This window comes from Delphinapterus leucas, chromosome 5 (genome assembly GCF_059928025.1).
Source record: "Delphinapterus leucas isolate spDelLeu-1000000601 "Yukka" chromosome 5, BTC_Dleu_Yukka2, whole genome shotgun sequence".
In the NCBI taxonomy this organism is placed as follows: Eukaryota; Metazoa; Chordata; class Mammalia; order Artiodactyla; family Monodontidae; genus Delphinapterus; species Delphinapterus leucas.
The window spans coordinates 92,630,748-92,655,653 of record NC_143133.1 but is presented as its reverse complement, the minus strand read 5'-3'; the positions used below and the strand labels follow the sequence as shown (position 1 = coordinate 92,655,653).

The window sequence follows — 24,906 nt, the reverse complement described above, 5'->3', positions numbered from 1 at the left end:
ATTCTTCAGTCTCTTCTTCAAGAAGGCCTTCCCTGACGCTCCAGTCTAGAACAGGTCTCCCAGGTACTGTTCTTATACTTTTCATTCATGCCATACATAAAAATGTTCAATTTCAGCGATTATTTACCACCTGTATCCTTTACAGCTGTAAGCTTCATGAAAGCGAAGACGAGGTTTCTGTTGTTCCTTGCAATAGTCCCCAGCACCTAGCTGGTTATCTGTAATTTTGTTGGTGTTCAATAAATACTTGCAACATAAGTGAAAGAAGCCAGATATTGTAATTATATATACTCAAGCACTAGCATCTCTGCCTCCCTCTAAAATTTTCTCTCAGCATGTGTCAGAGGAAAAGTCTAGAGAGTGGTCATGTGAGTTTTAGTGCTAAAGGATATCAAAGTGTGTGGCACAGTGCAGAAAAATGACCTCCCTCTAAAATAAAAAGAAATTCCTTTTGTTTCACCTACAAGAAAAGCCACTGGTATAAAATATTTGTTAGAATATGTAGACTTGTAATTAAAGGTCTTAGGAAAATTCTAGACCGGATTTTCAGTTTGAAAATATTAGAAAAAAATATTTTTATTGTTGGAAACTTATATGAGACTAAACTTTTATCCTTTCGGGAGGTAGGATTTCTACACATGTTGTTATCTTAATTTTGCCAAAGGGTTTGACAAAAACCCTAAATATAAACTTGTGAATACAAAAATGAAGTGGGGTCTACCAGCTGTAAGTGGATTTGAAGATGGTTGAAATACATACTCAGAAAGTTGCCAGTAAATCTTTGTAATTGGAAATGAATGTCTTTAGTAGAGTATTATGATGAAGTCTTAATTTCTTAGTTGGCCAATATTTTTATTAATTACTTTAATGAAAACAAAGTAATTATGCTAATGATATTTAAATATGACACGTACACTTACATAGGATACACGCATAGTTAAGTTTCACCAGCTGAAAGAAAAACTTAAACTTATTTTGGCCCATTGTATCAATAAACTAATCAGACAAAATAAGCTAAACTGTAAGTCAAGTCTTGCATTTATGTTCTATAACCAATTGTACAAACAGAGGGGACAGAAGGCCTGTTTAGAAAGCATTATTATAAAACATGATCTAAGAATCTTAGTTGATTGAAAGCTTACTAAAAGTTGACATGGTTACTAAAGAAACTAACACAATCTTAAACTGAAGAGCCTTCATGTAACCTCAATGTCAGCTGGACGCCCTGCTGGACATGGAGCTGCAAAACAAGGCCCCTGTACTGACAGCTGAGAGTTTCTTGTAGTTTACTTCCTCAAGCTTCTGTCTGCCTCCGTGGTCTTGAATCCTTCCATGAAGTCTCATTCCCAAAGCATAACTCAGCTCCTTCACTGACTCCCAAAAGAAATGGGGTCCCGCCGAGCATTTGGAAATGTTCAAAGACTATATGGAGGATTTGGAGGGATGCAGTGGTGCCACACAAAGAAGCAGGGGGCTTCCATCATTTCTCTTCGAACGCTTCTTCCTCTTTAATCGAACCCCTCAGCCGTCTCCAAGGCAATCCCCAAGTGACCTTGTCTCACTCAAAGTAGTTCTGCACATAACCAAACCCCCTGGGTTCTAGCTTCCCCGTTCAGAGCCTTTTCTCCCTCTTAGAATTTTCAGACCAGAAGGTATTAGTCTTACTGCAGTCACGTTGGTGTGACAACGTCTGGAGTAGCAGGTGAAGCTCTCCGAGGTCAGTGACCCCATGGAAAGAGCTAAGAGGACAGTGAAGAAGGGGCCGAGGGGACCAGAAAGCAGTGAGGGAAGCAGAGATGTATTGATACTTTTAACTATCGTTCACTGAGGAGGAGGGAACCTCACAGCCTATGACGCCCCGTCTCCCTCCCGACCTCTGAGACAGTCCCTCCTTTCTGCTCAATACTCCACTGACTCCGGTCCTGCTCAGAACAGAGAAGTCCAAGCTAATGTCAGACTTCGGAAGGGAATCGTGTGAATGAGGGAGGAGCCATTCTACACTGCTCCAGAAGGAGGCTCTAGGGCTGATGAGAAACAGCCCTCATCCCCACCGATGCACCTGGCTTCCTTCCTCATCTGTAGCAGCCTGTGAGGGGGTGAGAGAGAATCTCTGCCCTGGGTGCAAGTTTGGCTCAGGTGCGCTGGAGTCTTCCTCCTACTCCAGGGCACTACGGTTTCAAGTACTGAGAACCTCATTTATCATCTCTTCTTGAAAGTTCCTTCTCAACTGGTTATCCTGAAATTTTAGAGCTCAGTACGCAATTTCTAAAGGTTCCTGTAATCAGAATCTAGACAGCTCTGAAGCTCTTACTTTCTTCTATAATATGGTTATTAATGCCTCCCCTTAATGTTGATTATATTTCCTTAAAAGCCCTTTACTGCACAATTCCTAAAATTGTCAGGCCTATAATTGTCTATAATGATGAGCAGTAGAAAGGGACATTGTGAATTTTTTTTTTATGTATTAGAAACTCAAATAGCCCAACTTAGGGGCATACCTTACCTTACTCAGTCTTTGGATGAAGGAAACCTAAGCTTTAGCAAAGGACTAAAGTTAGAAGATGCTTAATTTAACTGAAATAGTCTATAAAATCTTATTTACATGGTAGCATAGCAAATGCATTTGTGCAGAGCAGAAGCTTCCCAGAAGAGAAATACTTCAATGCAACGTATTTTTGCCACCTATAAGCCATAAAAGGGGTTCTGTTTTTTTCTTTTGAACTTTTATTTCTGTGATTCCACTGCAGTGAAGAGCCTCAAATATCTAAGTCACTACTTCTACACCAACACTCTTTTGTTCCTGAATAGAAAATGCAAGTGTTTCATTCGTGTCTCTTGTGTTACAGAATCTACAGATTCCGGCAGACAGTTGATATATACCAAGCAAAGTTTCTGTTACAAAAGTAAAAAAAAAAAACAAAAAACAAAAAACTCTTTTCATGGATCCAAAAGGGATTTTTGTCTCTGGTATCTCAACAGATAATGCAAAATGGTGGGTTCCATATAACTTCATTTCAAATGCAAATCCTTGCAAGAATCTCCATAAACTAACAGTGATACCTACCTTTGTATCTATAAAATATAAATATCTTTTACTGCTCGATTTGCCTCTCATTTCACATGATGGTGATGATAACAACAGTAGCTATACTGAGAGCTTATTCTCTGCTAGGGTCTGTGCTAAGTGCAATGACATTAGAGGTAGGCACTATTATAATCTCCCTTTTATAGAAAAAGGAAACTGAGGCCTAGTGCTTAATTCACCTGCTCAAGGTCACAAAGCTAGTTACGTGGCAGTTAGGATTTGAACTTTAGTTACCTGATTCTAGAGCCCACTCTCCTAACCATTACTCTATAATTCCTTCAACATGGTACTTCCTAGGACAGAAAATTGAAATACCAGTACCGTATTTGTTAACTGTCATTTTCAAAATGAGAAAACTACACCACAGTTTTTTGGCAACTGACACTTCACTGATTGAAATAAAGTCAGCTGCCTCAGCCTATTTCAAAACTGTTCCTTCATCTGTGAATCACTTCCTAATTTTTTTTCCACCCAGATTTGCCCTTGCCCTAATTTATCCTAACTCTTTGTTTGTGCACGACTCAGGTAATTAATCATATTTTAACTTATTTGAGAACTAAGATATCTATACAAGTAACTTTCATGCAAGACAAAGTAAACTACTGTTTGGGCAGAAACTGAATCCTTTATAGCATATCAAGTCTTGCATGCTGTCAGTATTTAACAAATACATGTCAAAAACAAATTAAACCCAGAGAAGGGCTGAGGTTCAGGCCTTTATACTAGAATGAGCTCCACTCTCTGCTTAGGATCTTGGAATTGGATCACTGAGAGAAACCATAGGAATAAACTAGACCAACAATGTTATGATTTTAATGAGATAACTAGAGAACAGAGAGGTTAAATGACTGACCCAAGAACACACAGCTCCTCTAGTCCAGCACTTCCAATTAGGCCCATATCTGAGTTATAATCTGCTAATGGAATCCATATGCTTTGTAGATTCATTTTCTTTCTTTTCTAAAACTAAAGGCTACCAGGTGAAAATATGGAAGCAAAAAATCCCTATTTCCTTCAATGACTCCAGAAGAGCAGGAAAGGAGAGAAAGTTCATTTTTTAAAACTTACGCTGACAATGGGCTTCCCTGGTGGCGCAGTGGTTGAGAGTCCGCATGCCGATGCAGGGGACACGGGTTCGTGCCCCGGTCCGGGAAGATCCCACACGCTGCAGAGCGGCTGGGCCCGTGAGCCACGGCCGCTGAGCCTGCGCGTCCGGAGCCTGTACTCCGCAACGGGAGAGGCCCCAGCAGTGAGAGGCCCGCGTACAGCAAAAACAAAAACAAAAAACAAAAAAACTTACGCTGGCAAGTGTGGTTGTCATCGAGATAGTGCCCTGGGAAGCAGGCAGTGCTGCAGGTGCCAAGATGGGACAGAACGAGGTCGGTGTCACATGAGGAGCAGGAGAAGGGTCCTCTGCCCCGGCAGGTTCTGCAGGAGTAGTGACATTCTGCAGACGGAAGAGACATAAAGAGAACCTATGAAACCAAATTCCCCTCCAAAGCAGCATCCCAAGAGCCGTTAATAAAAGCCCCAGCATAGACAGCATTAGCTGGTCTGGTTTATTGCCCTACAGTGTGTTTCCTGCCTCTCTCTCTCTCTCTCTCTCTCTCGGGAAGTTCCAGCCTTCTCAGCTATTGCCCAAGAGAAGCTCATGGGGCACGGCAGCTCCTGTGTCCAGCACTTACTCACTTTTACAAGCTCCTCTCTCTGTGAAGTATCCAGAAGGGCAATCGGGAACACAGCGATCTTCTAGCAGCAGGTACCGGGCATTCTGACACCTCAAGCAGACGCTCCCGGTGTTGTAGAGGTCAGCTGCGCAGTGCTGGCACAGAGGATGGCAGTCTGGAGAGGACATGGGAGTACAGAGAAGGCACGGATGCTATGAACACAGCACCTCATTTCTACACCAAAGGGTAAAAGGGATTGCAATGACCACTGTTGCAGCACAGATGGCTGGAGAGTAGCGCAAAGGCAGTATACATCAGTAAAGTAGAAGCTTGGGACCTGTACAGATTGCGTGTTTGAGGTTTTTAGCAAATGGCCAGGCCCAGCACAGCAACTGAGTTTTCATCCCTTTCCGATTGAACAACCTTCAAGTCCTAGGGCAGCATGTGAAAGATACTTGCCAGGGGGTAGAGAAAGAACTATCAGATAACAGAAACAGTTCATCGTATCAGCATATCCCCCGAGAGCACCCAGAACTCGGGTACCGTGTGCCCCTCATTCACAGAGCTCCTAAGCTGTGCTCAGAGGCCCCATGAGGCTCATCTCCCAAATGTGGCCTTCCGGAGTCAGCAAACCAGCCTCAGGCATTGGTGGGGGGGGGTGGGGAATTAAGGTTGGTTGATAACAGAATTGGGGGGAAAGTTTAGTCTTTAACTAGAGGTAAAGTTACAAAGAGCTGAGTTGGAAAGTCATTTTCATGACCTGATACACACTTCACAGAAGCTGTTGTATCAGTTGTGATTAAATCTATAGGGCAAGTTATCTGGGATGGCCAGCACTGTCTCTTGTTCTCACCCATGTAAGAGTCATCCTTTAATTAAAGAACTTGGTTGTGTTCAGCTCCCCATATAGGTGAAAATGCCCTCTGTCCTACCTTAAGTGGTAATAACGCTTCAAATCCCATTTACCATCCTCCATCCCAAAGGTGGAAGAAAAGCCACAAATCCTGAATTACCCCCCAAAATGAAAAAGGAGTAAAGACCTAGGAAAAGAGAAGAGACTTCTGGTTATAGGTCCTGTCCATCTTCCCCTGTAGGATTCAAAGCACTGTTTGCAGTTGCTAAAACACCATTCAGCGGCCACATAGGTCTTGTTTCATCCCAGTCTTGTAGATAGTGATTTCTAGCGATATTTAGACTAAAAACTCCTTGTCAATAAAACAGATTCCCTGTCCTTGAAATCTGTTAAAACGGGTCTTTCTCTCCATACCCTCGGTGATACACGTTCTTAATTGCTGATCACCTGAGACGTGTTCTTTGCCAAAGAAGAGATCTCAGTCCCATACCCAGCACCCACTCATCCGCATGAGAAGCCTTTGAGACCTCTAGCCATTCCAGAAGTTGAACCCGGAGTGTCCTCCGCAAAAATCCTCTTTTAGCAGCACACAAGTGAACAGGCCCCGACCTTTCTCTGAACTTCAGGAGTTTCAAATTACAGGCAACCTTTTGCCAATATTAGAAACAGTTCTTGATATCCTAAGAGGCAAATTAATCCCCATTATAGTCCTTCAGTAAATTATAAAGGAAATGATGGCTGTATTGAGAGAAATCTGATAAGAAGGCTATTTCCCCCCGACTTAGTGTACGGTTTCCACACAATGCCAACCTTTTTGTTTTCCTTTTCCTGTGCTTTCCTCACAGTGCCAGGAGCACTTTGAAAGTTCCTGGAGCAGGTGGAGGTAACTCCGTTTTACGATTACCTTAATGAGTGGGTACAGGTTAGAACTGAAAACCCAGGAAACATGACTGATTCAAGGCTCCATTATTTGAAAAGTCTTGGCCTCTTCCTCTTTAAAGCCAGTGCTTACAGAGAGTGTGGGGCTCCGGCATGCGTCAACAAGATCCGCAGGTGTGCAGGGGTCTAAAAACTAGTTGCATCTAACTGAGGCTTTCTCTAGTGTACAATTAGAGGAATGAAAAAGAATAATCACCAAGGGGATGCTTTGAAGAGAAAGTAAGCAGATCTCTGGAATATTGTGTGGGTACAATAAATAAATATTTATGGATTTGTCTGATCATGGGGATCTCTAGGAGCTGTTTAAATGAAGAGTGTGATGTATATTAATTACTTCTAAAGGCACCTAGAGCTGGTTTATGGATGTTCCTTCCCGCTCTCATGGCAGCAGCTTTGAAACCCTTGCTACGCTTCCCTGGTCACCAGCCCACGCTGCCCACCCTTCCACATCCTACCCGGTTATTTCACCTTCTACTTGACTCAGCCCATCAAGCATGAACACCTTTGATTCTTTCCTGCCAAACCCTCTATTTCATTTCATCTCCCCTCACAGGATGAAATGGCTAATTCCTCCACCCCCATTTTTTAATCCGATTTTCAACATTATTGCAACATTAGTGCATCTTTTACCCCCATCTCTCTTCACTCTCCTCGACCTCAACCTCCAAACATGCTCCGCGTTACCTACTCCCCGCAAAGTTTTTCTCAACGACCTCCCCATCTCTTTTCTTTCCTTCACCACCCAACTTCCTTGCCTCTGTAACTTCTCACTTCACTGTAACCTGCCTTCAACCTCCACAATTCAACTGTTGTATTGCTCTTGAAAAGGTCTCTGACCACCTTCTAATGACCAAACGTAATGGCCTCCTCTAAGTCCTAACCCACCTGAAAGGTGTGCAACACATGACACTTCGGATCACCCCCTTCTTTGACCTCCTTTCCCCTCTTAGCATGCTTTATCCTGGTGCGCCTCTCGGTCATTCTCTGCCTCTGACTGCCTGATAAGTGTAGAAATTCCTTACAACCCTTAACTTCTTCTATCCTCTTAACTTAAGTCTCATTCTCTGGAGGTCTTAAACCAGACATGGCTGTTTGCCTCATTTTGGTATACAGCTACCAAAAGCCAGTGGAAAGGGCTCAAGAGTTACAGAGAGAGAGAATGGGAACTGGTACAGCCACTGTGGAAAACAGTATGGAGGTTTCTCAAAAACTTAAAAACAGAAATACCACACGATCCAGCAATTCCACTTCTGGGTATTTTTCTGAAGAAAACAAAAACACTAAATTGAAAAGACATATACACCCTTATCTTCACTGCAGCATTATTTATAAAAGCTGAGATATGAAAGCAACCTAAAGGTCCATCAGTAGATGAATTGATAAAGAAGATGTGGCATAAATATCCAATGGAATATTACTCAGCCACAGAAAGAATGAAATGTTGCCATTTGCAACAACAGGGATGGACCTTGAGGGTATTATGCTAAGTGAAATAAGTTAGATAGAGAAAGGCAAATACCATATGATTTCACTTACATGTGGAAACTAAAAAGAAAAACAAATGAACAAACATAAAACAGAAACAGAGTCATAGATGGAAAGAACAAACAGACAGTTGCCAGAAGGGAGAGGGTGGGCAGGATGAGTGAAATAAGTGAGGGAGAATAAGAGGTACAAACTTCCAGTGACAAAATAAACATAGGCAGAACGCTCTATGACATAAATCACAGCAACGTCCTTTTTGACCCACCTCCTAGAGAAATGGAAATAAAACCAAAAATAAACAAATGGGACCTAATGAAACTTAAAAGCTTTGGCACAGCAAAGGAAACCATAAACAAGACCAAAAGACAACCCTCAGAATGGGAGAAAATATTTGCAAATGAAGCAACTGACAAAGGATTAATCTCCAAAATTTATAAGCAGCTCATGCAGCTCAATAACAAAAAAACAAACAACCCAATCCAAAAATGGGCAGAAGACCTAAACAGACATTTCTCCAAAGAAGATATACAGATTGCCAACAAACACATGAAAGAATGCTCAACATCATTAATCATTAGAGAAATGCAAATCAAAACTACAATGAGATATCATCTCACACCAGTCAGAATGGCCATCATCAAAAAATCTACAAACAATAAATGCTGGAGAGGGTGTGGAGAAAAGGGAACCCTCTTGCACTGTTGGTGGGAATGTAAATTGATACAGCCACTATGGAGTACAGTATGGAGGTTCCTTAAAAAACTAAAAATAGAACTACTATATGACCCAGCAATCCCACTACTGGGCATATACCCTGAGAAAACCATAATTCAAAAAGAGTCATGTACCACAATGTTCATTGCAGCTCTATTTACAGTAGCCAGGAGATGGAAACAACCGAAGTGTCCATCATCGGATGAATGGATAAAGAAGATGTGGCACATATATACAATGGAATATTACTCAGCCATAAAAAGAAATGAAATTGAGATATTTGTAATGAGGTGGATGGACCTGGAGTCTGTCATACAGAGTGAAGTAAGTCAGAAAGAGAAAGACAAATACCGTATGCTAACACATATATATGGAATTTAAGAAAAAAAAATGTCATGAAGAACCTAGGGGTAAGACAGGAATAAAGACACAGACCTACTAAAGAATGGGCTTGAGGATACGGGGAAGAGGAAGGGTAAGCTGTGACAAAGCGAGAGAGTGGCATGGACATATACACTACCAAACGTAAAATAGATAGCTAGTGGGAAGCAGCCGCATAGCACAGGGAGATCAGCTCGGTGCTTTGTGACCACCTAGAGGGGTGGGATAGGGATGGTGGGAGGGAGGGAGACGCAAGAGGGAAGAGATATGGGAACATATGTATATGCATAACTGATTCACTTTGTTATAAAGCAGAAACTAACACACCATTGTAAAGCAATTATACCCCAATAACGATGTTAAAAATAAATAAATAAATAAATAAATAAATAAATAAATAAGTCATGGGGATGAAACCTACAGCATGAGTATACAGACAATAATAGTATAACAACTTTGTATGGTGACAGATGGTAACTAGACTTATCGTGGTGATCATTTTGTAATGTATAGAAATATCAAATCACCATGTTGTGAAACCAGAAACTACCATAGTGTTGTAGGTCAATTATACTTCAATAAAAAAACAAAAGAGGGAGTTGTAGAGGCTCCAGAATCACTCAAGGCCTCTGCCTCGCTCCATGGCTCCATATTAAGCCTTGAAAGAGGCATCAGATCAATCACCAGACATACCACATTGCATGATGGAGCAAGTACCCAGAGGCAAGGAGAAATCAATAAATGACACCTGAAAATATAAAACAGTCAACCGCAGGTTGCCCAAAGCATCACATTAATCCGAGTTAGTTTACAGTTTCACATTACACATGAGACTGTTAACTACTTGAGTCTGCAAAGTTCAACTCTTTTTGTTCGCTACCTGTATTTCTTCCTTATTCATTTATCCATGGCTTAAAAACTCGTAGTGAACACCCAATCCTGTGAATAGACCCCAAAACAACAGTCTGAGTGGGTCCTGTGTTAATACATTCCTGCAAACCTCTCTTCCCAACTCTGTCTTATACAAGCCCCCAACAGAACACCACACAAAACCAATATGCTCTCAAACCTTGCTCTGGAGTCAATCTGAAGGTTGACTGATTTTTATTAAACCTACCAGAAAAGAAAAATAAATTCCTAAAACCTAGGAAACACCTTTGTCTTAAGAGGCTTGAAGTCAAAATCTCTTTGCAGGAGAGAATTCCTTGGGAGAACTCAAAATGAGTTATGATGTACAGGGAAAGAAGCCAGAAATCAGAGCAACAGGGCTTGAGGATTAATCCCAGTGTTCTGATATACAATCAGAAAAGCATCGTTCCCGAGGGCAGGCTGCTCAGTTGTGACAGGCTACAAGTGGCCAGTCCCCCTGGTCACCAACTGTAGGCAAGCTTCAGGCTCAAGCCCCAGAGGCCACTGTGATCTTCTATGCAGACAGGGGGCTCAAAACAGGGAGCTTACGGTTTTATTTTTCTGACTACAAAGTGAGCCATGGAAGAAAATATGAAAAACAATTTTACATAGTATAAATGAACATAAAAATCCCCCCATGTGGGCCTTTTAGAATAAATAACTATTAACGGGTATTTTTCTCTTAGTTCTTTTTCTATACAACTTTCCATATGTAGATTTTTACATAGATGAGATTATATTAAATACTGTCATATAATAACTTTTTTTTCCCACTCAGTACCATCAGCATTTCCACGTGTCATTAGGGACTCTTCGTAAACATCATTTTTAGGGGTTGTATAATATTCCAGCATTGAATAAACAAATAAAAAATTACCATTTTTCTTATACTTGATCATTTACTTCCAATTTGCCCACTTTTATAATGAAGGCCATGATAAGACCCTTGTGCATTTTAGATTATTTGCTAAAAGACAAAGTCAGGCTTCCCTGGTGGTGCAGTGGTTAACGATCTGCCTGCCAATGCAGGGGACACACGGGTTCGAGCCCTGGTCCGGGAAGATCCTACATGCTGCGAAGCAACTAAGCCCATGCACCACAACTACTGAGCTTGCGCTCTAGAGTCCGCAAGCCACAACTACTGACGCCTGTGCACCTAGAGCCCATGCTCCGCAACAAGAGAAGCCACCGCCTTAAGAAGCCCACACACCACAATGAAGAGTAGCCGGCGCTTGCAGCAACTGGAGAAAGCCCGCGTGCGGCAGCAAAGACCCAACACAGCCAAACATAAATAAATAAATAAATTTATTTTAAAAAAAGTTACATCCAAGATACATTCTTGAGACTGCTTCATTGTAACTTTGCCTGCACTAGGAAATTTTTTTAAATTTATTTTTTATTGAGGTCTAGTTGAATTACAGTGTTGTGTTAATTACTGCTGCAGAGCAAATGACTCAGTTATACATGTATATATATTCTTTTTCCTATTCTTTTCCACTGTGGTTTATCACAGGATATTGAATATAGTTCCCTGTGCTATACAGTAAGACCTTGTTGTTTAAGGAAATTTTAAAATAATAAAATGATCTTGGCTAATTTGGTTGGTGAAAATTGGTGTTACATAGTTGCTTTGGTTTGGATTTCTTTTATTGTAAGTGAGGCTGAGCATTTAAAAACTCTTTCTTTCAAACAACAAAACTGTTCAGATGTCTACTGTACTCACAGAGCTTTCAGTATGGTGGGGATAAGGACCCTGGATACATAATTACACTTAAGTATGAAATCTGTGTAATCTCATAATAATTTGAGATATCAGCCCGTGAGTTCTTTCCTCATCCACTGCAACCATCCCGCATTAGACCTGAGAGTGTGGGCCGCCATGTGCTCCCAGAGAAATTCAGCAGAATCAGACCAGCACAGATATCAAATTCACAGAGCCCAGGGCACAGGTGAAAGATAGAAGAAAAAACAAACTTGAATGTGGAAATTGGAGCTAGGAGACCCAGGCCCTCCCCCACCAATACGACCCCTACACTCTCCACCTCTGTACCCCAGCCTAGAAAAACCCTTCGAGCTGGAGAGGAAGAAGGAGCAGAGAGACCATTCAATTTGCCTCTCCCCTCCCCTCCTGTGGAACAGGTTGGAGGTAGCTGAGTGGAATATTCAAGAATCCAACAGTGGGGCTTCCCTGGTGGCACAGTGGTTGGGAGTCCGCCTGCTGATGCAGGGGACGTGGGTTCGTGCCCCGGTCCGGGAAGATCTCGCATGCCGCGGAGCGGCTGGGCCCGTGAGCCATGGCGGCTGGGCCTGCGCGTCTGGAGCCTGTGCTCCGCAGCGGGAGAGGCCACAGCAATGAGAGGCCCGCGTACCGCAAAAAAAAAAAAAAGAATCCAACAGTGAAGCAGACTTGGGCTGGGCTTCTTGACTTAAAGAAAGTCGTCTCCAAACTGAGTCCTTTGTCATGAGGCAATAGAGACGGTGGCACAGTGGGATGAGCAACAAGAGAGTGTAAGGCAGACGCTTAGACACGGGACTGCCTTGAGACTATTGCAAACTTTTGTAAAATGCAAACCAGGTAAGCCCAGGGACCATGGAAGTCTCTGACGGGGTACCAGCTCGGTCCAGGAAGCAGGTAAAGCTGCCTGGAGGAAGCTGAGACAGAGACACTGAGTGGGAGTCAGCTGCTGGAGGAGATGGGCAGGGTGAGAGAGCTTGGAAGAGGTCCCAAGAAGAGGAAAAACATGGAAAAACCCAGAAGCGCAACAAAACAGGATGCCTTCAAGGAACTGAAAAAAGTCCAGCATGGCTGCATCTTGAAGAACATTCGGAAGAGCCACTCAGGACCTGTGCTAATTTTGAAATACCTTGTAAGTCACGAAAAAGTGTATGGACTTATCCTCGTGGTGACTGGAAATGGGTTTGTCTATGTGTATACCAGTCTATCTACTGAAGTCTCTGTGTTATTACTACAGGTTTAAATGAGAAATTGTTGTATGAAAGGTAACTAGTGATGGCAGAAGACATTAAAACCACAGCAAAGAACCAACAATCCAAGAAAACTGACACACAGCAGCTTTCAATGTGAACTTTTCTGGGGCGACGAGAGGGGTCCCTATGTTTCTGTCCCCCTCCCCCTTCCACTATGTCCACAGAAGACCCTTCTCTGTTAATAACATCCACTGCTGAACAGTTTTCTAAAGGCTTATTATGCTAGAGTAGGCATATTAGGAAAACTAAGAATCCTACAGTGTAGGTATACGAAGGCTTCTGTGACCAGGGACGGAGATCTCAGGTGTCCCCTGAGAAAGAAAACCAACACACCAGTGGTTTGTCTTTCAGGCACGACCAGGGAAGACCTTTCCACAAACTGTCAGCTTCTAAAATGCCTTTAAGATTCAAAACAAAGTAGAATTTGGCAAAATCAGTAGTACCTAGCAAGGAGCCCTTATCAATTTGCTAAATGAAAGAAAAAAAAAAAACATTGGAGTCAAAATATTAGGAAATTGTGGGGAATTTGGAGGCCCATGAGAAGCTTCACCTGGACTGCACCACTTGGTTCTCAAAATCCACTCCAGGCCAAGAGGAACAGGGCACTACTTGGCTGTGTGTGTGGCAATTTACAACTGCCTTGTCAGTACAGTTTGAGAGAATGAAGAGAGAAATCTCCCCATGACCAGCCAGATGTATTAATTATACAATCTAGACATAGTTAAGAGGTGTTAGGAGCCCATCTCCAGGCGCTGCAGGAGGTGACTGACTATGTGTCCGAGGGAACTGCTACGACACCAGTCACTTGACGCACAGTAAAATCTAGGGGCATATTTTCGCAGAATTAAGCTGATTGGGAAGTAAGTCTTGAATTCTTCTTGGTAGGTGGTGCCATCTGACAAATCCTGATTCAGATCCTTGCTGGACCCACACTGGTAGGAGCACAACTGTCAGAAACGGTGTCCTTAAAATGCCAGTATTCTCAGAAAGGCCGACAAACCACAGAGTGAATTCTCCTGTAATCGTCCTCACCCCACCTTCCACTCCCATTCCTCCCCACAGGTGATGGATGTCTGGAACGAGTTCACAGGATACACTAGAGGAAGTTTATACTGTCACTGCTTAATTTGTACCAGGACCACAGTTACTAAAATAGGGGAATTGAGTTTCCAACCCACCAATCTAGCAGCCTCTGCAAGGATTAACTGCCCATCATAAAAGCCCCATCTGTGCAGGAAGGCATTTGCATCTGACCTTCCTGTCTGTAATCAGAAAAGGAGGCTAACCTCAAATATGTCTAAATGGTGAGCATGCATCCATTAATTGCTTAAAAACAGAGCCTATTCTGAAGCCCGTCTCTCAGAGTCCTCCCATAGCTACTCAGTAAGTAAATCCTTATTTGTCACTATTTCAATTATAGTAAAGAGTCTTTAAATAAAAGACTTATTAAAGGATGACAAGGAGAGGAGAGGGACCCAGGATACATTTAGGTGTAGTCTGTTTCAGATTACTGGTATATAATAAACATGTGGAGGGGGAAGGGCAGATGGACTTCCAGGTGTTTGTGTATGTGCCTGCTTGCTAACAAACCTGGTGAATCGCACTTTAAACAAAGTAATGAACACACTATAAGGGAGCCTGGAAATGGAGTATCGACTCGAGCTGAAATAAATGCACTTAAGATTCCATTTGTTTTCTAAATATGCACAGCATGCATACATACTAAAAATGTAAATACATAAGGAATTAATATTTTGACTCAGCGGCGGCAATATCCTCTAACATGTCACCCTGCAGCTGTGAGGAAATTATATGTGGTCATCACCATGTGATGTTATGTTCAAATCACAAAGGCTCTGCTTCAAGGATCAGTGAGGATTACGCACAATCGCGATGGATGGAAGCACACGGCAGTGAAATGACTTATTTCACATCTTTGGAGCAAAGTGAAAAAAAGCTTGAAGATATCCAAGTAAATGTGTACTGTTGAAGCAGTGGCTTTGGATGTTGGTTTTATGGGGCAGTGACTCCTTAGCTGATAAATAATGGACCTATAAAGACAATTTTAGACACATAGTGAGATTTTTAATAATGTCCTATCAGTCGATTAGGTTCTTAATGAAACCACATTAAATGTGTTTGGAAGCTGTTAAAATAATCAGCACTTGTATCTGTTCCGCATCGGGTGAAAAGGGAATGATTCCGTGCTGAAGCTCTGGGTCCTTAAAGTGTGTATAGACTGAATTCTGATGCCACTTTTAAAATTGACAGGGTTCTACTTGTGAGACAAGTACAGCAGGAATCCCGAAAATAACATATGAATGGCAGAAGGAAAAGAAGCCTCCTCTCTTCCCCTTTTGATCATCACTTTGGTCCTAGCCCACCCATGAGGTCTTTAGAAATCACGTGTTCTTTTTAGGGTTAGGGTTTAGGGTTAGCTCTCAGTTAGTACAAAAACAAAACAAAACAGACAAACAAAACTTCCCATTTTTTCAGTGTCTGTGGCTATTGTTTTATCCTGAAAAAACCAATCATCAACAACAACAAAACCTACTACAACAGATTGGCCTTAGCGTTACAGGACAGTGATTTCCACCCAGTGTTGACAAACTTACAAATGTGGTGAGAAGGCTGCAGTAGGACCCACGGAGACGGACAGCTGGAAGAAGGAGTGGGTGAGAGGCAGTGTCAGATGTAAGAGCAAGGCTCTCTCCTCAGTTCTGGTGCCAGTTCTTGCTGCCAACAAGGAAACATGAGCACCACTCCTGCCTTGTACCTGACCTCCCATCAGTTTATGTTTTACTCTTGCCTTACCTCCAAAACAGAAAAAAGTTCACTTCGATCCACATTTATGGCATGTGAGTTGGGTGTGAGGCACTATGGAAGTTGCTGCAGGAGATAGAGCACTGAGTCAGAGTCAGACCCTTCCCTCAAGATGCTCATGACAAGGTCCAACGTTAGAAGAAAGCCACACTTAAAATGCAATTAATGTCTAAGGAGGACCAGAGAGTATTTTATCCAAAGGGAATAAGAGGGACTTTAACTTTGCAAGATGTGGCAATGATTAAAATATGGAATAGGGGTGGGAAGGAAGCAGGTGTAACTCAATTTTGAATTACAGTTGATCCTTGAACAATGCAGGGGTTAATCTGAGTATAACTTATAGTCGGCCCTCTGTATCCCCACCCCCATCCTCTGCATCCTCGGATTCAACCAACCGTGGACCATGTAGTACTGTAATATATACTAGTGGAAAATATCTGCATATAAGTAAGTGGACCTGTGTAGTTCGTACGCACATTGTTCAAGGGTCAACTGTACTCAGTTCTGAATTACGCTGATTGAAAAAATCAGTAGTGGATCGACAAGAGAGTCAGGAGAAGGAAGGAAGGACCTGGTGGGGGAGGTTTCTTTGGAGGTTTCTGAGTATGTTGTTCCTGTGGATCAAATGTCCAGAAGGTAGACAGATAGAAATGAGAGTCTGGAGATGATGACCATGTGTGGACTTGAGATAGACTCTAAGGAGAAAACAGAAATGAGCATTGGATCAAGACACTAAGGTCCTAAAGGAAAGGGGGTCAGGGAGGAAGAAGAGAAGGAAAGATAAAAGAGGCAAGGAAGGAGATGAAATGAGTAACCAAAAGAGGAAATAACTATTGGGCTAGACCACCTCTTGAGGGTGATGGGACAAAGCAGCTCTGGATCACAGATGGAGGAGTTCCCCCGGGGCCAGGGTGAGGGAGATCCTTTCTCAAAGGAAGCAATGAGGAAAACGGTATCTAGAAGAAGATACAGAGACATTTGCGGAGAAAAAGTGAGGGAGTTTTTTTGCTGTTGTTGTTTTTAGGAGATTATGTTAATCTTCTAAACACTAAAGAAAGCAAAGATGTCAACTGATCGGAGTGAGAGTTGAGTTGAGGGAAAGCATAGTGAGCACACATGGAAAGGTCATGGTGAGCAAGGTGACAGCGCATCAAAAGAGTTGTAAGTAATACAATTGCTGAGAAGCAGAGAAGGTCCTGTTGGAACTAGATCGGATGACGAAGTCTGATGACGGTGTTCACACGCGTGCCCTCTGAAGTGGCACTGCTCCAAAGCCCAGGTCTACTGCGTTTTAGCTGTGAAACACTGAGTAAATGGGTTAATGTCTCTCATCCAGTCTCTTGGGTTGTAAAATGGAAATGCTACTAATCATAGGATTGACCTCCCAGGGTTGCAGTCAGGATTAAATGAAATAATGTATGAGGAGCTGGTACATAGGAAGTGCTCAATAAACATTAGCGATTATTCTTTATCTGTGGCAGGCCCAATCAGGATTGACATTGATACTGATGGTCATACCTACATCTAAGTCACTATTTTTGCCCCATTACATGTAAACACAGAGATTTACATGTGTGTAAGAAAAGTAGATAAGGGTAGCCATAGCAATTTTGCTGTCTCTAGTACTTAAGTGGATAGCCTATGAGCCTAAATTCAGTTGCGTTCTTTAAGCATAAACACTCAAAGTCTTCTCTGCAATTCAGCTCCTGGCCTGTAGTTCTTATGAAGACAACAGCAATTGTAACTTCATTGGGAGCCCTGCCAAGTTGAAAACTTGTAAGTAAGGTCATTTCTAAAGCTATATAAGATATTGTTTAGAAAAAGTCACATGAAGGAGAAAATACAAGTTCTTTTTTTTAATTTAGGAAGGTCTCAATTTAAAAATAGGTCGTGTTCTTTTTTTTTTTCTGAAAGTAAAAGTTCAAAGAAAAGAAATGCCTTGAAATATTCAATCACCCTTCAGCAGACATCGTGGTCCCTTAAATAAAACACAAATTCAGAGAACAAGGGAGAGACAATCACTGAAAGTTCCAGAGAGAGATTGGATATGCAACTCATAGTTCAAGCAATAGGAGATAGGGTGACAGATGAGAAATGAGAAAAGAATGTGCATTGCCAAAAAAGAAGATAAGGAAAATAAAGGAGGTGTTAAAAAAAAAAAAAAAGATGACACAAGAAAATTGAAAAAATATAGAGATAGAAGAATAGGGCCAGATGGAATGAAATAGAAGGTGAAAGAGAAGAGATAAGAAGCAAAAAAAATGAGTCACACTAAGAAGATCCTTGATGTAATTAGCATAGGATGCACTGGAAGGGGATTAAAGTAGACCTTAGGGCACCAGAATCAAGTCATTCCTTTGCCCGACATTTCCTGATCACCATCTATGTGCTGGTTAGGCACTGCACTGAGCTCTTAATCCCACTTCCACAGGAAGGTTTCTTGGGATGATCAAATGAAAAAATAAGTGAGAAAATGCTTAAAAAACTATAAAATGTCAAGAGCACAACATTATTGTTATTAACAATAACATGAAAAACAGACCTCGTCCCAGCCAAAGCCTTGGAAGTCATGCTTAGTTTACCAAGCAGTAACTCTACCTCCTGCTGGTTATTGCCCATATCCACAACCGGAAAACGGCCAATCAAATTAAGTTACACAACGGACATATGGATATGGGGTGGGGAGTCAGAGAAGGGTGGGGGATGAACTGGGAGACTGGAATTGACATATATGCTATGTATAAAAGAGGTAACTAATGAGAACCTACTGTATAGCACAGGGAACTCTACTCAGTGCTCTGTGGTGACCTAAATGGGAAGGAAATCCAAAAAAAAGGGGATATATGCATATGTATAACGGGTTCATTTTGCTGTACAGCAGAAACCAACACAGCATTGTAAAGCAACTATACTCCCATAAAAATGAAGTTACACAAACATAACGGAATGCTATTTAGCCATTAAAAATGACAATGATGTGGATTCTTCCAATTATTTGCCAACACATGGAAATACACAAAGTGATGTGAGAAATAACAAAGAAGTACAGGCATAGCTCATTGCATTTTGCACTTTGCTTAACTGTGCTTTGCAGATGATTCCTTTTTCTTTTCTTTTCTTTTCTTTTAAACAGACTGAAGGTTTGCGGCAACCCTATGCTGTCAAATGATGGTTGGCATTTTTTAGCGATAAAGTTTCTTTTTTTTTTTTTGGCCACACCTCTCAGCTTGTGGGATCTTAGATCCCCGACCAGGGATCAAACTCAGGCCCTTGGCAGTGACAGCGCGGAGCCCTAACCACTGGGGGGCGTCTCGGAGAGAATGGATACATGTACGTGTCGGGCTGAGTTGCTTTGCTGTGCACCTGAAACTACCACAACCTTGTTAATCGGCTCTACTCCAATATAAAATTAAAAGTTTAAATATTATTTTAAAAAATGCATGTATGTAACCACTGAAAAAGATTAAAGGACATGTGGAGTGATATAAATTATTAAAATTTAGTATGCATTAATGTCTTCATTTAAAGTTTATCTATTTATTTACTAAGGGTATATAAAATAAAAATACATGGCAATCTAAAACAGCTTCCGGCACTTAAAACAGACCGGCAAGTTCTTGCAACTTTCCCCAGTAGCGCCTCTCCAAACCATCTTGTCATACCAGTCCCCGATGATCTACCTTTTAATCTACAATCAGAAAACTCTTCTTGAATCCCTATTGTTGTAACCAACTGTGTTTGTCCTCATCCTAGGTTCCTAGGTTCGAATCTTGGCTCTATCTTCCAACTTTTCTCATTTTGAGTAAATGACTTAAACCTTACTTAGGTTCAGTTTCTTCATATGTAAAATGGAGATAACATTAGTACCTACCTCAGAGGATCACTGGTAGTGTTAAATGGCAAAATGCATTCAAAGCAACTAGCGCAGTGCTTGTCACATCAGAAGCCATCAGAACTGTCACCTATTATCAGAAACTCACAGAGAACATGAGCTAGTCAATGCCAAGTGCTAGGTAATTGGTAGAAACAAGTCAGCGTACCTAGGAATTACAACGTGGGAGATGCCAAAAGGAAGCTGGTCCTAGAAGGGACGGAATCTGAGCGAGGCCACGAGGGACGGATAGGTAGGATTTTGATGATGAAAATAAGGTAGTAACTGCTACACGTTTTAGTGTGTGCCTCTTTCCTTCTTTCAGCTTACAGCCCCAGGAGCAGCTACAGCAAGATGTAGAGCAGTGCCAACCCACTTTCCCCACATGCAGAAACTACTAAAAAACAGAACTGGCTCCCACCTCTCTGGCTTCAAGTCAGAGTATCTGGAGGCAGACAGCTGTGCACTGGCTCATGCAGGGCTCTTTCCCAGTCCTTAACGATGTTCAATTTGAACTGTTTTGTTTTTTTCATTACTCAGTGTTGCAGTTCTATCAGCTTATTCCAAAACAAGGATTTGTTGCTCTTTTAATCTGTGCATTTCAACTTTTTCACCATGTTTTTCAGGCTCCTCTTTCAGAAATGAGTGACAATGAATGGGGAAAATTGTAGAAGGGACTCAAAAGGTTTTGTTTTCTTTTTAATGATTTGGAAGAAAAATGTTAACAGGTTTTCTAATCAGTCAGCTCAGGTTCAGAGAGCAAACACTTCTCAGACCCAATGCTAGAGGATAATTACGGATTGCTCTTTGATGCTCCCAGCAGTCAAGAGAGTGGCAACCCTGAGAATTCTTGGGGCCCCCTCTGCTTGCCCACAGAGAAGAGAAGGGAGGAAGAAAGGACGCGAGGGAGGGACACACTGAGGGATGGAAGGAAGGAAGTCCACAATCTGAGTATAGGTTGAGTATTTCATTTTACCTTTAGGGAGTGCCAACAAATTGTCCAACATATTAACATCAGCTAGTGCAGGGCTTCTCAAAGATTGTTTTGCAAAGCACTGGTTAGCCCTGTGAGAGTCTATAATAAATCGAAGGAAGGGGTCTGCAGTGAAATGTTTGGCAAATGATGGGCAGCCTCCTTCATCTCAGAGATTCACAATGCACATCTGCTTAGTTGAGGTTTTGAGAAATCCTGAAATAAAGAAAGCTGCTTTATTTAACCGAGAGTTTCCTAAATTTATTCAGTCATGAGACATTTTTGCATGTAACACCTATTAACCATTGCTTAGGACTCAACTACCATGGAATACAATATGAAAATTCTCAGAGCAATATTTCTTTACTGTCACTTGTCTTCTTTTGCTTACATTCTGGTACAGATTTATGAAGAAAACAAACCAGCATTTAAAACAGTACTGCAGAAGAAAATGTTTAATCCCCTAGAATTCTACCGTCCTAACAAATCAGCTATTTAAAATTTTGCAGTCTTCATAGAAAACAAACCTACGGTTACCAAAGGGGAAGGCTAGGTGGGATAAACTGGGAGTATGGGATTAAAAGATGCACACCACCATGTACAAAAGGGATAAACAACAAGGATTTACTGTAGAGCACAGGGAACTGTATTCAATATCTTGTAATAAACTATAATGGAAAAGAATAAAAAAAAGATATATACATATATGGATGTTTAGCTGAATCGCTTTGCTGTATACCTGAAGCTAACACAATATTGTAAATCAACTATACTTCAATTAAAAGTAAAATATATATATAAAATTTTGCAGTCTTCCCCTCTACAATATTACTCTAAGTATTATCTCCTTTTCTACGTAAGAATTAAAAAGTACAACCTTCCCATTAGACATTCCAGAAAGCCCGAGGCATTTTTTTAATGCATCTTCATTTGGATATTTCTCCTTCATGTTTTCCTTTTAATTCTCACCCTCTTCTATGAACAGGAGAAAGGTTTTAGCTGAGAAAGACAAATGGAGGGAACACCCCAGGCTTTGAAATTTGGGGAAAACTTTGTTGAGATGCGGGCAAAATATAAAGAACAAAAATCTATGAAGACAAAACCTGGTTTTTTTCACCCCAGTTCATTCATCTTTGCTGAAAGCCTTCACCTCTGGCCTATTCTCACAAACTGTATATTTGCTTTGATAGACTTGAAGGGAAAAAACCCCACACGTATGACATCTCCACATGTCATAACACATTGAGGTTATTGGACCTCTTCCCAGGATGTGTTTATTCTTGTCTGTGTGATAGATTAGATGTAATTTTCTTCCTTAAACAGCTAAGTGCAATTAAGAGGTCTCTGATGATGATCTTAGGTACAGCTCAGATACAGAATAAATCCTGTGAGTAAATGCTACCACCCTACAAAGCTCACACACGATAGAGGGAGCAGAGAGGGTGCTTCTCCAGGGCTTCCACAGTTAGACCTTCCCAAGGATGATGGAAATACACTCTACTGACCGCACTGCAGGGGTGAATTACCTTCTGCTTTGTCTATCACTAGGGATCCTCCCAACACCTTCCTGAGTTTAGATAAAAGTCATTGAAATGCTCCAGGAGGTTATACAACTGACTGAAGCAACACCTCAGCTAAAAAAAGAGTTCCAGGACCTTAGGTTTAGGGTAAAATGGAGATAGCAGATAAGCTCGAGGTGGCTATGTTCAGCAAGCACTTAGACTTTCACCGTCCTCCTGGACAGCTACCCCAGATGTCCAAGGGTCCAACCTGCCCAAGCTCAAACACATTATCTTCCTATTTTGGCCCTTGGTAAATAATGCTCCCATTCGTTGAATTTACTTGGCCAGAAATCATCCCCCAAATTCCCTCTCCCTCAGCCTGAGGGCTAAAAGATCACCAACTTCTGCTGCTTCTATTAGGTTGAACCATATAAAAATTGCCAGTATTTGACCAGGTTTTGTCCACAAAACAGCAATGCCCCATAGGTCAACCTAATGTATAATTAATGCTTATTGAAGCCATGCCTCTTGCTTTTCATCCCCCTCAGCACTTTTCTCATCAAAGGGCTTCATCTCTCATCTGAATTCTCACAACTCCCTCCTAAAGGTCTTTCTGCCCCCAGGCCTGCTTCTACGCAATCTTCTGCAGATCTCTCTCTTTGCAGAAACGTAATCATAACATTTCCCTCCTTAAAAACCTTCAAGAGATCCCCACAGCCTTGATAACAAAGCATGTTCTTCTTAAACAGAACATACAAAGGCCCTCGTGACCTGCCTTGCTTCCTTCTGCTTCAGGTCACAGCACCCCCGTACTCGGGGCTGGCATTCTACTTAACTCTTTGCTGGTGCCTGAATAGAAAATATTCTTTGGCTCGTCTTCTGGAATGCTCTCCCCTCCGAATCTCCAAACCCCTCTAATTCTTACTCATGTTTCCAAATCATCTCAGTTATGACATATTCCAGAAAGCCTTCAGTACCCAGCCAGCACTACACACACACACACACACACACACACACACACACACACACACTCCAGTCTGGGTCCCACAGGCTCATCTCATAGCCACAGTAATAACATATTCAACACATATCTCCTCCCTTCACTATACAGTACATTTCTTGAATGCAAGCACTTTATCTTATTCATCTGGGCCTCCCCTGAGCCTAGCACAGTGCCTGGTATGGAGCGTGTGCTTAAAAAATGCTTGATGAAGCCATAAATGAATGAATGCATTACAGTGTTACAGAGAGAATTGGGATGTGTTTGGAAAGGGCATATATATATATATATATATATATATATATACATATATATATAAAAATTAAACTTTGGGGTCAGTGCACTTCTCCAAAAGATCAACAACTGAAATTACCCGTCAAAATTTTCTGTAACAAATATTGTTATGCCATTCTCAACTCAACAAAGGATTTCCAAGCACTAGACAATGGGTTACCTTATTTAAAACCTTCACTTAATATACCTAATCTCAGGACAGCCAAGGTGTGTCCCTTCCAGCTTATTTTAGTGGCACCTGCTCATCTAGGGCTGGGGACTTTCAGAGTCATTTAGCCTAGTCCCATGGTCCTTTATTCTAGTGGTCCCTTATAAGCCTTAAAAAATTAATGCAATTCCTAATCACCTACTTTACCATCAGAGGGCTCTGGACATTGGAGGGAACAGAGTTGATTAGAAGTTAAATTTTTCCAATCTCCTTATATAAACGTTTATTTATAAAATATGTCCCAGCATAAAATTTTTAGGGTCCACATGCAGAATAGATTGGAAATAGAAAAGCCATTATGAAGGTTCAACCTTCTAATGTCTCTCTCTGACTATAATCTCTCCTCACTACAATCTATCTTCCAAAAAGCTTGAAGAGTTCCTGCCTATGACATAGTCTTAGTTATCACAGTCACCCCTAAAACTCTCATAGCCCTATTGCCCACAAGAGTCAGTCCAAATTTTTCAGCCTAGAACTTTGAGTTCTCTATACCCTGGTTCCAACTTAAATTTTCCAACCATTTCATCTAATATGCCTTAATTCAAACCACTGTCCTTCAGCCAGGTTGGACCACTCTCACTGGCCATGAATGGCCCACATGTTCTACCCCCTGCGCCCATCTCCTGGTAGAACCACATCTGGAAAGCCCACCTTGTTTCCCTCTAACAGAATCCTAGCTATTCTTCAGGAAGAACTTTAGGCCCCGTCTCCTCCACAATGCTTTCCAGATCTTTTATTTCTCCCTCCTCTGAACTCCTACAACCCATTCTGCCTATCGATGTTATTATCCATAAATTGCCTTGTACTATTTGTTAGCTGTACTTGTGTCTTTGGTTTACCTCCTTAAGTAGCCTGGAAGATCTCTGTGACCCCTCAAACAGCAACTCAGCACCCTGGACTCAGTAGATTCTCAAAAAATATCCACTAATGTGCTTTAACCATGTTAGGAACCTCTTACTAGCTGCTCTTTTGTATCCTAAAGTAAGAATCAGTAGCTGAACTCAAGCTTACAAACTATAATACCAGTTAGATCCGCCCTTGCCAGATTCCTCTTCAAGGGGAGGCACTAATGCCTCCTATTTGCCCACTTCCCAAGTCAATCCTGACTACAATGGCAGGACTGGCAAACAGCTCACACCCTACAGCGGTGGGGTATCACATTTGTCTAAAGCCTGGAATCTCTGAGCTTCTACCTTCCATTGCCTCTAAAATGT

General features: G+C 41.7%; 1 protein-coding gene across 1 annotated transcript in view; it reads right to left on the bottom strand.

Moving 5' to 3' along the window:
• Window positions 1-24,906, bottom strand: part of FRAS1 (Fraser extracellular matrix complex subunit 1) — a 466,514-nt gene that overhangs the window by 168,748 nt on the left and 272,860 nt on the right. Inside the window, exons 21-22 of the mRNA XM_022599506.3 lie at window positions 4,775-4,927; window positions 4,386-4,532 (exon numbers count right to left, since the gene is read on the bottom strand). Coding sequence (XP_022455214.2) covers window positions 4,386-4,532; window positions 4,775-4,927 — 300 coding nt within the window. The remainder of the gene's footprint in view (window positions 1-4,385; window positions 4,533-4,774; window positions 4,928-24,906) is intronic.